Below are 16537 nucleotides of genomic sequence, written 5' to 3' on the forward strand. Positions count from 1 at the left end.
CCTGGTAACACTTTAATTTTAAGTAAAGAGAAAATATAGCTGCCCATCTCTAAGATTTAAAACACCACATAAAAGATAGCTATAACTTAGACATAAGGGATTTGTTGAGGTTCATTAAGGGATTGCATTTCCTTTTTCTAAAGCATGGCTCTTTGTGTGCATGAACATTATGTGCACACATGTAGAGGCCAGAGGTTGATGCTGGGTGAGTTCCTCCTTGCTCTGACCTTATTCCTGGAGGGCTCCATGAAAACAGACATTTTGTATAAGCCTGGAGACCTGGTAGAAGAATCTTGTGGCAAAGGAATGATTGATTTTTCTTGTTTCCTTTCTATTTAATCGGTTCCCCCAGCTCTTTGAAATCATGTTAAATTTGCTTAGGTCACCAAGGAATTAGAATGAAACTAAGCTAAAACCAATGAGCCCCACATTTCCTACTTGCTCAGAGGTGAGAAAGATAATTGAATCCCGGCCACATCTGGACTCACTCCATCTTTTTTGTCTCTTCCCAGTGCTCCATGAAGGAACTCCATGGACACATCTTCATTTTCATCTAGCCATTGCATAACAAAAGGCTCAAACCACCTACAAAAAAAATAATTAGCAAGTTACCTCCCAGGACATCATTTACATGTGGTAACAGTTACATTGCTCCCATATGAGGGTGATTCAGCGTCAGTAACCTTTCAATTTTGTTCTTCTGTAGAGATTATATTCATCAACTTTATCTTTCTAACAATCTCTCTCTTTGCATTCACTCCCGTGCTGCCTCAAATATGCTTAGTTCCCAACACCACCCTGCAATTCCTTTCTACTCAAGATTGAAATCCCCATCGACTGTAGACCTCTTGTTTTGAGCCTCCAGATGTACTATCCCACCATCCCATAATTCCTTCCTATTGAGTTATGTAGAACTAAGGCTATCTACTTTACCTTCAACTTCTTAAATACACCCTGCTATGGTTTTGTAACTAGTCTGAGTTAAGTTTTAAGGCTCTTTTCCCACAAGGATGTCCATTTGATCTAGTACCACTTATATAAAAATCCATTCATCAGGCAGTGGCATACGTGTGGGTCCATCTCCAGACCACTGTGTCCTCTTGGTACATCCGTACCTACTAATGTCCTACTCTTCTAAAACTGTATCTTTTAAGGACATCTTGGTAACCAATAATATCACCCCCTAGCTTTTAAAGATTGTCTCCAGCATTGCCTGCTACCAGGAAAGTTCAACCCTTGATCTCAAAAAGAAACTTTGGGAATTTTATTGATAAACATCATATTTCTTTATTTTCTTTTTAAAAACTAAAAAAGTATATTAATGATGTGTATCTTTGTATATGTGAGTGCAGTGTTTGAAGCCCAGGAGAAGGCATTGGATTCCCTGAAGCTGGAATTGCAAGTAGTTTTGAGTCACATAATGTGAGCTGAGAATTGAACGCAGTTCCCCTGTGAGAGTAGAGTGTGCTGTTACCTGCTGAGCTGTGACTCCAGCCCCCTTGGTTGTTTTCATATTATTTTTATTTGTTTGGTTTTTATAGGGCTTATTTTATTAGATTAAGAATTTTTTTTTTTTTTAGCAAACAAACAAAAAAAAGTGTTTTTAGCTGGACATGGTGCCCTGTGCCTTTAGTCCCAGCTCTTGGAAGGCAGAGGCAGGCAGATCTCTGAGTCTGAGGCTAGCCTGGTCTACAAAGTGAGTTCCAAGACAGCCAAGGCTACACAGAAACCATGTCTTGAAAGCCAACCAAACCAAACCAAAGCAACCAAACAAGATAGTTTTCTTCTATTTTCAATGCAGTAATTATTTTCATAATTGTACATGTTCTGCTTTGCAATTTTTGGGACTCATTTTTTTAACTGTACACACTATTCCCTATATCTTTTGTCATTTCTTTCTTTTGGAGAGGTATAATTTACAGTTTTGATACCCTGTTTTTTTCGTTTTTTTTTTTTTTTTAATATATAGATGTTCTCTCTAAACCTACCTTCAAATTATCATTATGTCTTTCATGCTGTATATAATTTATCATTAATCTTACCTATTACATTTTAAATTTTAAAACAGTTCTATAATTTCTAATTCATTCTTCTAGATTCAAATTTTCTGTTGAAACTCTAACATTTTAAATCATAAATCCAGGTCTATGAGTGATAAGATTAACGTGTGTTTTCTCTTGGGTCCTAGACATTTGGGCCCTCTGCTGAGATAGGTCCTAATTTTCTTGTGGAGTGTTACATTGACGCCTATGCAGAATTGTTTCCCTTTAAGTTTTATGTATCTTATGTGTGTTTTTCCTTCTTGTCTGTACATGGCATGCATGCCTGGTGTCCATAGAGGTCAGAAGAGGCATCAGATCTCCTGGAACTCGAGTTACAGATGTGAACCATCTGGGAACTTAACCCAGGTCTACTGCAAGAGCAGCCAGTGCTCCTAACTGCTGGGCCACTTCTCCAGTCTCATGTGGATCTTGTATTGACCATTTATTTACTCCAGGGAGGAACTTAAATTTTCCCTTAGTGAGAGCACTAAGGGAGAACATCTCCTTTTGGACATGACTGGCTCCTGGGTCATTTTTTTCATGTTTGCTCTTATTTCAAGGACAGAGCCCTCCAAATCCCACTGAAAGCCAGGGCAGTTTTCAACCCACCATTCCTCCACCCTCCCCATCCCTTTCCCAGAAGTCTGGGCCTCTTACTATTGCTCCATTAGCTGTTGTGGAGCTGTTGAAGTCCCCACTTAGTTAACAGATTCTTGGTGACTGCTCTCTATTTGATGGCTTTCTTCCCTAGTCTTCACACTTATGTAAAATATGTCTGAGAACAAATTCAGATCCCCAGAGCCCAGGTAAATACTGAGTGGGTGGGGCTGAATGGTGGTATACACTTAATACCAACTTTTGGAAAGTGAAAAGGGGATTGTTGGAGTGAGTAAAGAAGGTGGTTAGCCCAGTCTTTGAGGTGAGCTCTGGAATCAGTTGAGAGACCATGCTTCAGTCCGTAGCGGGGAGCGCTATTGAGGAAGACACCAAGTTTCCGATCTCTGGGGGAAATACTTGTGGAGTCTTGTGCTTCTTTTTCTGTCCTTCCCTTTCTCTGTGGTTTTGGTCCTACACAGATAATGAGCCTTCTTAGTGCGGAACATCAGCATTTGCTTCTCTCTGGGGAGATTGCTGTAAGTTCTGAACTTCTGGCCACTGTTTGATCTCAAAGTCTACAGAATTGCCAGCTGGCCCACAGACATGAGGATGGAACATGGTGAGAAGCCACTGTGTGTAGACTCTCTTCTGTGTGCTTCTGCCTTCTTGAGGGTACCTATTGATTCTTCATTCTTGGCTGCCTTGGTTGCTTTCTGACTCTGTTAAATTTTGCTCACTTTTGTAGCTCATGCTCAGTAAGCATGCAAGTGCGATTCCAGCTTAATGTAGTAAGTCTAGACAGCTCGAGGCAGATGGCTGACAGGCAGCTCTTCTGTTTTACTTCCCTATTCTCAACCAAGATGCTAACAAGTGCTTTGTGTGCATTTACTTCATGCCCAACTCTTTGTTTATTTCCCTCATATGCTAATTGAACAAATTCTGTAAATTCTGTCTTCAGATTTTCTCTCGCATGTGTCTTTCGCCCTTTGTGCTTCTCATTTCAAGTGCTTTATATAATAGTAAGCCTTTAAATAGGCTTAAATAGTACATAATATACTTTAAATAGTACTTTAAATAGTCAGCCTTTAAATAGTACATAATTTTATAATATTTTGCTTTTAATTTTTTAAGTTAGTAAGCTTTTTTATGATGAAACACAGCCTTATTTCATTTTATTATTCTTATGATATGTATATATTTATTGATAGATGCTTTGAAATATACATACATTGAGGAAAAAAATTAAGCCAGTTAGTTAGTATACACAATGAGTGAGTACAAAGTCTGTATAAAAAAGTCATAGACCTCATTATTTGTATTCCAAATCAAGATATTAATACTTTATCATTTGGGGTCAGAACACATAAAATCAATTCTTAGCAATTTCCTAGCAGTTACCTTATTATTCTTATACATGTGCCTGTGGAAATTGGATGTAGACCTTCGGTATCTTCCATGGTTGCTTCCCACTTTATTCACTGAGGCAGAGTCTCTCAGAGATCCCAGAGCTTACTGACTTGCCTAGTCTACCAGGTAACTTGCCCTAGGAATCTTCTGCTTTTCAAATTGTTGGGTTTGCCAGTGGGCCTTTGTGCCCATGTGGCATTCACATGGGTCCTTGGGGTTCAAATTCCATTCTTAACATTTGAGTAACAAGTGCTTTGACTGCTGAGCCACACCTCTAGCAATTCGTAGCAATTTTCAATCATATAATATGCTGTTATCAAGTATAGCCACTCTGTTTTGTCATAGCTCTCTCTTGAGAGTATTCCTCTTAACTGAGGCTTGTATCCTGTGACCCGCATCCTCCCCTGCACCCCTTGTGGTGTAGACAGTTAACTTGTATCACCGTGCTGTTCCATCTCATGTACCTCTGAGATGAGGAGACTACACTGAGGCTGTTAGAAGCCTGTCATTACATTGCTCATTAACTCCTAAATCTCTGCTCTGTCCCCCAGTCTCAGTTGCTTCCACTTCTCATGGTGTCTAATGCCTGCACAGCATCTATTTATAACAGTCTAGTTTAAAGCTCCTTTCTGGTATCACCTTCTACTGGTCTAGGAAAAATACTTTAGACCCCACTAGAAGAGCAATACTATCAATATATCAGAGCCTATGCAGTCTGAACTCTCAAACTTCATTTCCGTATCAACACTTTACTGCTAATTTTTTTCTCTTGACATAACCTGATTGAGTTCTTAAAAGTCTATAATAGATGCTACATAAGTCTTTCAATTGGGGTAATACTCTTCTTGTGATGTGTTTATGCTCTTCAGATTAGCTTGCTTCATTTCGCTCTGCCTTGTGATTATCAATATTGCCTGCATATAAGCTTTTTTGGGGGGTAAGGTCTATCTTAAACACAAATCTTCTACACATAAGACTCTGGATGACCCCCTCCTGACCAGAATAAAAGAGACCTGGTGCACATTAAATGCTCAATGCTTCTCAGTGGCTGTATGATTACAAGTGTATTTGATTGACACTGATGGTTAATCTCAACTGTCAATCTAATGAGATCTAGAATCACCTGGGCAATGGGCCTCTAAGCCTGCCCCCTGAGGGATCATCTTCATTCAGTAAATTGAGCTGTGAAGACCCACCTACTGTGGGAAGCACCATTACCTGGGTTGGGATTCTGAACTCTGTCAGATGGAGAAAGAAAGCTGTGTATAAACATTCATCTGCTTCTTGACTGGGGCTGCAATGTGACCAGCTGCCTCAAGGCCCTGCCTCTGACTTTCCTACCATGATAGAGCAGGTATACTCTATCACGTATCTAGAACTGTCAGCCCAAAGAAAGCAATCGCCCTTACACTGTTTCTGTAAGGCATTCCATCACAGACAACACAAAAGACACTAAGGCAGAGACAAACTCATAAGATGAAAATGTCACTGTTAAATAATGACTTCTATTTCAGAGACATGAATTCCTAAGACAGTTATAGCTTATTAAAATGAAAGTCCGGCTATCCAATAAAGCATTCTAGCATTTCTTCTTTTCTCACTTTTCACATGTGTGTGCTGTGCGTATTGGTACATGAATAGTTTCGCACTGTGTGTGAGTGCTCATATACATGTTTGAGCATGCATATAGAGTACCCAAGGTTGTTGGGAATCATCATCTTTCTCTTTTCCACCTTATTCACTGAACCAGACTTTCTCAATCCATCCCAGAGCTCAGCGATAGGGCTCGTCTTTCTAGCCAGCTTATTTTGGGGGAGTTGCTGTCTGTACCCTCTGACAGGACATCCACCATGCCCAGCTGACATTTTATGTGAGTTTCTTGGGATCCAACAACTGGTTCCTCAAGTTTGTGTGGCAGACGCTTAAACTGCTGCACCATCTCCCCAGTACTGTGCATTCTAGCACTTCCACAGGGAATAATTTCATCATCAAAACCAGAGCCCATTCTGCATTTCTTTCTCTTCAAATATCTAAGTAAGGCATTCTTGAAATATGCTATGCCATCCTCTCAGCCTCAGAGACATGCAAATCTTTCCACATTAGTTTCATTACAGAGATATCTGCATTCAAATGAGAAGTATGTGAAGAGCTCTTAGCCCTTACAACTCAGCTGTGATTTTTGCAGCACTGTGAATTCAGGACAAAGGGGGAGAGTAGAAATCACTACTTACAGGGAATATTCTGGAACAGCATCCTTGAAGGCAGGAAGTTCTCGTACATACTCATTATAAAACCATTTCACTTTGAAATGCAAATTCATATAATCGGTGCTCTTGCATAAGCGTTGCTTCTCATGTTCTGTAACAGATAAAATCACACAATTAATAAATGTGGCTCGCAGACAGTGCCACTGGGTTCCGATTGACCTTTATTGTCAGCATTTCTATAAAGAAGAAACTTGTGGTATTCCAGGCAAAGTACATTGCTGAAGCAGAACCAATGTTATGCAGCATGCAAAAATAATCCTGGAGAGGCAAGAAAAATGCTCAGGGGTTAAGAATGTTTGCTGCTCTTTCAGAGGACGGAAGTTTGGGTCCCAGTGTCCAGGTCTCACAATCATATGTCATTCCAATCCCAGGGGAAAGGATACTGTCTTCTTGTCTCTGAGGAGACTTACACTCATGTGCACTACCCACACACAGATACACACATAATAAAAAAGAAAAGAAAACAATCTTGGATCCTGTGAAGGCAGGCCAAGTGACACTGTAAAATGGTTAGATTATTTTAATGTGTCTTGATTGGAAATAGGTGACACTTTTGATGGGGAAAGATGCCCCAGTGTAGGGGAACACCCTCATAGAATCAGGGGGAGGGAGGACTTAATAGGGTGTTTCTGGGAGGGAGGGAAACCAGGAAAGGGGATAACATTTGAAATGAAAATAAAGAAAATATCCAATTAAAAAAAAATATGAGCAACATTGTAAACCCTGCATTTATCTGGAGCCTCTCAGACTTTGGCTGCTTTTAGGGAAATACACAGTGACAGAAAGAATTAACATTGTAAGGGATAAAACATGACTTAAAGTAGGAGCCATAATCGCCGATTAACATGGGACTGGTGTGACACGTGCATGGTCAGGTCACATCCTGACCTAGTTTTAACACTTAAAGAATCAGACGGTTGAAGACAGAAAGATACATTTAACTTCTAAGCCATGTTATATTTTTTGTTTCCTTGTGGTTTAAAGAGGGTATCCTAGATTGCTTACAGAATATGAGTTTACAAGACTGAGGTGGAGAAACCTACAGAATATTACTGGATGTGTTGTATGTGTTGCTGAATGTGAGTGAATGTGCATGCATGCATATATGTATACATACACATGTCTAGAGGCAGAGATAAAAGTTAATGTCTTTGTTAATTTAATGTATTTATCTATTTTATTGAGACAGATCTCTCACTGAACTTGGAGCTCGTGGCTTTGGTTTGGCTGGCCAATGAGACACAGGGGTCCTTCTGTTTCTGTATCCATGGTGCTGGGATTACAGACTCTCACCAGTGTTTTTGGCTTTTTATCTTAGTTCTGGAGAGCTAGACTCAAGTCTCATGTTGCCCAGCAAACCTTTTATACTAACAAAGTGTTTCCCCAGCCCCTGAATATGTTTTCCTCTGTTCTTTCTCATTTATATTAACCCCATGGTCAAATCTGGCAGCAACCATAAATGCAAGCAAATCCTAAATATTTCTGTGATCCTTCAGGACGAGAGCCGCCTCTGAGAAATCCCTTTAGGAATTGGTGACTCTCAGTGAAGCTGGGGGCATTGCCTCTTTATAGAAATACCCTATGCTTTGCATTCTGTGCTAAATAATGAAAACATAGATTGAAGAAATTGGATTGTTATTAAGAACAGAAGCCACTCCTGTTTCCCCAAACCAGATCATGGGGTGATATGAATACCAATAGAGTGCACAAGAGACTATAATCCCAAATCAAACCTTTAAATTATCTGAACAGTGTTAATTCAAGACACCGTACAGCTGGGAGAGGTGTTTTCACATAGAAAGTAATGAAGCTGTGTTCAAGAACAACACTAAACAAGTTGTCAACAAGATGGTTTGCTTTGGCCACCTCCAGCTCCATCCCTTTTTAGCTCTGCAACAATCTTCCCTTTTAGATCTTTGGTGTTCCTTCATTTTTAAGAGGAATATTTATTTGGTCAATTCATAGTTAGGAAATTAATACAATAGTACCCTGAGACATCAATAATGGGAAAATCTTGCCCTGTTGCCCTGTGACTCAGCCATGTATCGTTATATAGACTATATAGAAATGGCTCATGTGTTCTTCTACTACCTGGGATCTAGTATTTTCTGTTGGCCTAGAGTAAGCTGGTAGGCTAAGCCTCTTCTCTTGTGTCTGTACCACTGTGGTAATGATGGATAACCCCTAGGCCTCCAAACAGTCTAGTCCACACTTTATTCCATATCCAAAACTACAAAAGTTACTGTGGCAGTGCTTGGGTAAGGCTCTAAGTATTGTGAAGAAACTCAATAGATTGTTACATGGTGAAGTATTATTTTCAAATTAACAACCTCACATTTTAAAAATCTGGCTCTGGATTAAATGCTTAGTTATTCAGAAGTTTTTCATAATTCTAAAAATGTATGTGCTGGGTGCCTAAGATGGTGAATGCTATATGATTCATATTTCCAAGGCTTGTGGATAAGTTAGTTGTGATGTACATGAAGTCTGGTGTTGAGTCTTTGACATCTAGCTGATCATTGAAGGCTATATTTGTTACATAACAGAAATCCCAGTCACATGGGAGGGCAAGTGAAGAAAGTTGCTAGGACAAAGTCAACCCAGGTCACTGAATTATGTCTCCGTTTTGTGAGACTGAGGGGAGAAATCTGAAAATTTGCAGAGTCTAATGAAAATGGAACACAGCCTACAGTCAAAGCAGTTTTAAGAGATTCTTAGAGCTAAGAGTTCCTACAACTAAAAAAAAAAAATCAAAGAGCTAAAATATATAGCCCAATATTTTTTTTGAAATAACTTTCATTATACACCCTTTTAATTAATTTTTAATATATAGCCCAATATTACATTTCAAGATCTTAGAATAATTGGAACAAGACAAAACTAAATCTACTAGAAAGAAGGAATAATGATCAGAGTGAAAACTGATATTAAAAGACCAATGCAATATACCAATGAAACAAAGAGATAAATATTACTGAAAAATCCTTTTATAAACTGATCTAAGGTACAAAAGAAGGGATTAAGAGGGGGAGGGAGATACAGACTCAGGCAGACAGACAGACAGACAGACACACACACCCCAAACTCATAATTACCAATCTGTTACCAACAAAAGAAGAAAGAATGAGCAGTGTAATTAATAGATGGGCAAACAATCTGAACAGACACTTCCCAAAATAAGAATTACAAATTATCAATAAATGTGTAAGAGAAAAAGTACCCAACACCTTTAGCTGCCAAAGAAACGTGAACCCAAATGTTCCATTGTATACCATGCAGAATGGCTGTATCCAAATGAGGAGGGGAATAAGAGAGAAAAGGAATGGAATCTTCTTATACTGCTGTGGGAAAAACTACAAATATACCACATAATTCAGGTTGACAATGCCCAGGTATCAGGGAGGAAATGAAGTCAGAATACATACATACACACACACACACACACACACACACACACAAACACACAGAGGGGGGAGGAGAGGGGAAGGGGGAGAGAGGAGGAAGAGGGGAAGGGGGAGGGGAAGGGGGGAGAGGGACAGGGACAGGGACAGGGACGGGGACAGGGACAGGGAGAGAGAGAGAGGAGTTAGCTGTGTTTACTGGCACAGTCCTCACAATGGCAAGGTTACAGAGTACAGTGGGTGCCCATTGATGGATGAATAGAAATGTTGTGTATGTACCCAATGGAATTTTGTTCAGCTACCAAAGGGAAAGAAACTGTATCATTTACAGGAAAATGGATACAACTGGAGACCCTTATGTTATGTGAAGTAAAATAGACTTTCAGAGTCAAGTGTTATATATTCTCTCACATTCATGGAACCTAAGTGGAAAAGAGATCTGAAGGTAAAAGAGTGACTATTAGGGCTAAGGCAGCTAGGAAGCTGGCGGTAGGAGGAGGGAGGAAAGGATGGAAATCGAGGTGGGGAGGGTAGAATCAAAGCACAGCATGCATCTGTATGGAACATCAATGAAACCAGCAGCTTACAGAATGAGTATGAGTTAAGTTTTATAAAACACACACACACACACATAATGACAGCTTTAAATGTTTATGAATAAAAATAAGTGTGTGACAATTGGATTTTTAGAATTATTCAAAAATTTACATAAATTGTATATTAATGAATTAAATTTTTTAGAATTAAAATTTTACATGAAAGTATCCTTTTCATGAGCTATAGGATCAACCATGTTATTTGGAGATAAATTTGCTGTTTAATTCTTTAAAAGTACAAGAATGAGTATAAGCTCAGATTGGGTAGAAAAAGAATAATTGAGAGTAGAGCTGAGATGAGCAAAACTGATTGGAAAGAGAATAGAAATGAGTAAAACCTCAGAGCAAAAGCACTTACATAGTTTTAAATAGGAAAAAAGTTTTAATTAGGAAAAAGGCACTTACATAGTTTTAAATAGGAAAAAAGGTAGAGCAGATAGGATGTATAGTTCAGAAAATATACTGTTGGGCATGTTTGTAAGAAGAATACAAATTATTTGAAAATCGTATTATTGTTGTATAGTAATTTTGTTGAAATAAAGGTGATAAAGCGTATTTTCTAGAAGGAGAATACAACGAATTCTGGGTATATAAAGTTAAATATTTAAATATCAGTCATAAAGCAGTCTCACATATACATGCTGAAAATTAAATTTTAGCTTGATCATCTTTCAAGAAGTTAAAGGAAAATTGGCACTAGGCACCAATTCTATCATGTCGCTATAGAGAACCAGTCATCAAGGTAGAAAGAACAAACACAGTAAGAGCTCAGAGCAGGACGGTCTGGGGCCAACTGTTCCAAGTGTGTTCCATATTAACAGAGTTCTGAAGGGAAGGGCTACCAGTTTCATTAATAGAGGAGACATGTATGGAGTGCAGGTCAGATCCTGGGTGAGGCACTGGAATATGAAACAAAGGTTCCACGATCTGTGCTCTCTATCTGAAGTGCATTGTGGGTAAGAAGGAAGGCTAACAGATTCACTAGTGTGCCAACCGTGTGACTTACAGGATGCTGTAAGCCTGCCATAGGAGATGAATTTAGTCCAACTCTTAGCCACAGAAATAATTTCCTATAGCGGAATTTAGTGGAGAGAAAAGAAAGACTAGGCACCTAAAATGGGATCTAATGCCATATATTTCATGCACACATTCTCTTTTATGAATTTACATAACTGTTCCAATAAAAACCCTGCCCCCCATTTTTGTCTTTTTTTTTTTTTTTTTTGAAATGATTTAATGGGAGTTTGGGTGAATTTCACTAATTTGCCCTTTGCAATACAGCATTCTCTGCAACATAAAGCAATATTTTTTTTAATAGAATATTTGTCTATTTGTTTAGCCAGCTTGAACTTCACTTTTCTCTGAGGATAAAAGTTCTTTCTTTTTGTTAATTTACATACTCAATTTAGAACTCACAGACCTCTTGGAGACTACATTTTGAGACATCCCCTCAATGCCCCCTCCCCACAGTCCTGTTGTCCCCAGAGCTCCAGGGAAGCACTCCCATCATCCTGACTCAGGACAGGCCCTGGACAGGCCACTTCCTCTTCTTCCCCACCTCTGAGTCTCTATGGGTCAGGAGGCAGAGAGAGCATCACTGACATCTAAACATCTAAGTCTGGTTTAGTCTTACCTGGGGACTTTTTTCATCCCTAAAAATAACCTAGAAAATGGCATGGAGCTATTATGGTTTTCTGGGGGAAAACAATCTTAGAATTATCAGTTCAAAGTTTATTTGGAGGCAGGGTCTCAGGTAGCCACAGCTGGCCTCAAATAGCTATGCTCTTCCAGCATCAGGACCACAGATGAGTGGCGCTTCAGTGGTTCGAATGTGAACTGTCCACCATAGTTTCAAGTATTTGACACTCTAGTTGGTGGAGGTGTTTGGGGAGGTCTGTGTGGTGTAGTCTTGCTGGAGGAAGCACTTCACAAGAAAATAAAGGCTTTCACCACTTCTAATTAACTATGTCAACTTCCTGCTTCTGCTACCATCTTTGCATGGCACTTGCTGCCATGGTTCTTCACCAGGAAGGTTCCTCACTCTTATCCTTCTGAAACCATAAGCCCAAATATACTCCCCCTTCTCTAAACTTCATTGATCATTGTACTTTATTACAGTAACAGGGAAATAACTAATACAGCCTCGATACCTGATTTGTGCAGAGCTGGGGGATTGAACTCAGGGCATGCTAGCCAAGTACTCTATCCAGCCACATTTCCAACGTCAGCCTTTTCTACACAGAAGGTAGCTACCAAGCAAGCTACTTTCACAACCCTAATTTCTATGTCTTTGTGATGTTTTTATTCTCTCATACTATTAGCTGATATTTGCTACTCTCTATGGTTGTAAATAGGAAACTTACAACACCAGCTGTTGTCGCACTCTGCCAGTTCAAGAGAGTAACTGACATCTCTCCAAGAATTGTGCTCCTCAGCTAAGCCAAAAGTGACCTGCAGTATATTGAATTAGTTTGTGACAGAGCTCTGATCTTGAGGGCAGTATAAAGACAAACTGAAATGAGAGGGTCCACAGGGTCTGCCTGTGATGTTTCCCATAAACAGCAGGAGCAAAGACAAGTTTTCATTTATATCCCTTTATTTCCTCACAGTGACTTTCTGTAAGCACCATGAACTTCCTGTCGCAAATTTGACTAGTTGCCAAACCTTCTCTTTTTTTGCCCAGGTGCATAGGCAGACTACATGTGCTAGCCTTGCTTGATGCATGAATTTAGGGCTGAAGAACATCATGCAAAATTTCCCCATCCTCTTACCCTTATTTACTGGTCAAATGCAGACATCCAGAGCATAGTTCCAAGGTCCTACAGAGAGCAAACTCCAAATGCTAGAATGTTGGGTCCTTGAGCCACAGGACATGGTAGAGGTGCCCAGACTCTGACTTACACAAGTAAAAACAAAGCAAAAGTTATATTGTTCTAAACTGTGATGGAGTTAGGCCACATGGTATTATATTTCATTGTATCCCAGAAAGGTTTTCAAAAGCTATTGCTTCTTGATTATTCCCCTACTGTGGTGGTTTGAATACGCTTGGCTCAGGGAGTGGCTCTATTAGGAGGTGTGGCTGTGTTGGAATAGTTGTGGCCTTGTTGGAGGAAGTGTGTCACTGTAAGGGTGAGCAATGAGACACTCTTCCTAATCACATGGGATCCAGTCTTCTTCTATAAGTCTTCAGATGAAGATGTAGAACTCTCAGCTCCATCTGTTCCTAGATGCTGCCATGTTCCCACCTTGATAATAATGGACTGAACCTCTGAACCTGTAAGCCAGCCCTAATTATATGTTCTTATAACAGTTGCCTTGGTCATGGTGTCTGTTCACAGGAGTAAATCATAATTCAGGCAGCTACCTTCTAATTTCCAGTTACTGTATCTTTATTGAGTATGTGTGTGGAGTGATGGTGGTCATGAGACAGAGTCTCATGTAGCCCAGGCTAGACTTGAATTCATTATGGAACTGATAATGACCTTGAACACATGATCCTCCCTCCTGCCTTTCTCTCCCAGGTTCTGGGATTACAGGCATGTACAACAGAGTCTGGCTAAGGATGGGAATCAACTGACTCATAAAGAGATCAAATTCAGGGCCCTGGTGTTATTGGAATCACTCTGTAGACATCTAAACTAACTGGAAAGGGTGATATAGATTTTAAGAAATATACTCAAACTACTGTAGTTTGGATGGAATCCATCTCTTGGGGCTTTGTGTGTTTAAATGCAATCCCCATTGTGGGGTATTAAATGAGTGGAAACTTAGTCCAACTATAGTATTTAGAGTTGGAGATTCTGGGAAAAGATAAGCTAGATAAGGCCATTAGGGGTCATGGCCATGATTGGAAAATGGAGGATTTAAAAAGAGTTTCAGACACACACATTCCTGCCACTGTATGATATACATAACGGCAGCATGTGATGGTTACTCTTGGTTGTCAACCTGGAGAGTGGGGATTCTAACTGAGGAACTGCCTCCATCAGTCTCGTCTGTGAGCATGTCTGAGTGAGTATTTTATTGATTGCTAATTGGTATAGAAGGGTCCGGCCCATCATGGGTGGTGCCATCCCTGGACAGGTGGGTGGTATAAGAAAGCAGGTTGGGACAGCCATGGAGAGCAAGCTGGCAATTGGTATCCCTCCTCCCAGGTAATGGATTGCGACCTGCGAGCCAAACAAACCCTTTTCTTCTGCAGCTGATTTTGGTCAGTTTTACCCTAGCAACATACACCAAACTAGAGCAGGCTCTCATCGGACTCTGTAAAACGCTAAACAGACTTTATGCCTCTAAGACTGCTAGATAAATAAATCTTACTATTTTTATAATGTTGCCTGTCTCAGATATTTTGCTATAATCATGAAAGTTAACAAATTTAACAAGATTAAAAATCAAAATGGCACCCAATGTGGGCAAGAACCCATAAGCACGAGATTAAGAGCCTTATGCTCTTCCAACTGAGCTAGCTGTGTATAAGAGGAATTAGGCATTCTAGCTAGCGTCTATAAAAGGCAAATAATCCAGGTACTTTATTTACAAGCCATAAGCATAGATTGGGCAGGTTTGGAGCTATTCTAACTTATTTCCCAGTTATCATGTCCCTTGTTACTTGCTGTTTTTCCTGGCCATGTGCTCATGGTTCATCTCCCCTCATGGCAGCCTCCTCCACCTCCTTGTCCTTCTTCCCCACTTTTCTCTACCTGCTAAGCCCCTCACTCGATCCTCAAGTCCCACCTTTCTTCCCTCCACTGACCAATCACAGGCTCTAGCCTTTTATTGACTAGTAAACCAGCAAGGTTTACATAGCATCACTTGGTCTACTTGAAAATCTGATCATTATCAGGGCAACTAGATCTTAAGAGCCGGTATTTAGCATTGGAATACAAGCAGCATCAGACCAACCCACTACACTCTGGATGGAAAATAATTATGTATGAGAAATACGCAGACTTTGAGAACTGTTAGCTTCCCCCTCTCCCCCCAGGACCTTCTGGACAGCCTAATTCATCCTCAGGGTCCTCCGCGCATTACAGGAAACCACTACGACCTCAGGGACTTAGGATCCAAATCCAAACCTGATTTTCCTTAGTGTGTTTTCCCCATAGTGTACAACTGTGCGTTATACAGAAAAACTGTCAAAAAAAAATCCCATAATTGCATCTACAGCATGCCCTACCAAATATCGACGGGAAAAATTATAATATCAAATTCAGAAATATACTTCAAGTCATTTTGAATCCTATTCAATTATTTATGTGTAATGCTGACTCTGTTAATAAAATTCTCTTGAGCTCATGTGACACAAATGATTCTTAAATTTGTTTAGCCATCAATCCTCCTACATTTTTAATTTTGGCAACAAAGGCCAGACTAGCTCATTACATTTACAAAACAAACCATTTAATTAGCTTTTCCAAACTGCAATATAATAATTTCTGTACAGAATTTAATCTTTGAATTTCAGTGGGAAATATGAATATTTTACTAGGAGAATAAAAAAATGCTTACTTAAAATTATACAGAGGAAAACTTGGCAAGTCAGAAAAATCTGGCTGTTTTCCTTTAGAATGTGTTTATTAGCAAATAGTTGGAAATGTATATTTTTCAGGGAGTTAGTATTTGTGCATAAACTTTATACATAATGTAGTAACATGTAATTATATGTGGTTTATATGATAGGGGTAGCACACACATAACTGAATTTATTTTTCTGCTTTTTTTTTGAGATAGTCATTATTGCAGAATTCATTATATAGCTAAGGATAACCTTGAACTCCTGAGCCTCCTGCCTCAACTTCATGGGATTATAGGTGTGTATAATACAGCACCTAGCTATTCAATCCACTTTCCTGATGTCTGTCACCACCACAGTCCTCCTTTGACATTATTTACTGCACAATTATTTAAGAGATGGGTATCATACATTATTCTTTCTATACAGTCTTCAAACCTCTTCCTTGCTGATTGATACCATTTTCTATTCCCTATAGGTACTGATGCAGGGCTGGCGGTAATATTAAATAAGAAGCAGAAGTTTGGTCCAAGGTCTACAAGATTATGCTAGGTGTCCTGTGTTCACAAAGGCACAAGCTTCTCACCCAGAAACTTTTTGAGTACCAAATTGCTGTAAACATGCACACACACACACACACACACACACACGCACAGAGAGAGAGAGAGAGAGAGAGAGAGAGAGAGAGAGAGAGAGACACCTATGATATTGT

The 16537-nt window shown here is 39.6% G+C and overlaps 1 protein-coding gene across 5 annotated transcripts in view; it reads right to left on the reverse strand.

Moving 5' to 3' along the window:
• The window catches only part of Unc13c (unc-13 homolog C), a 496297-nt gene that overhangs the window by 92679 nt on the left and 387081 nt on the right, over positions 1-16537 (reverse strand). For all 5 annotated transcript variants that reach the window (XM_029543555.1, XM_021206602.2, XM_029543556.1 and 2 more), the window contains 2 exons: positions 6278-6404; positions 489-585 (listed from right to left, as the gene is read on the reverse strand). In XM_029543555.1, the coding sequence (XP_029399415.1) occupies positions 489-585; positions 6278-6404 (224 nt within the window). The remainder of the gene's footprint in view (positions 1-488; positions 586-6277; positions 6405-16537) is intronic.

Source organism: Mus pahari, chromosome 10 (assembly GCF_900095145.1).
Source record: "Mus pahari chromosome 10, PAHARI_EIJ_v1.1, whole genome shotgun sequence".
In the NCBI taxonomy this organism is placed as follows: Eukaryota; Metazoa; Chordata; class Mammalia; order Rodentia; family Muridae; genus Mus; species Mus pahari.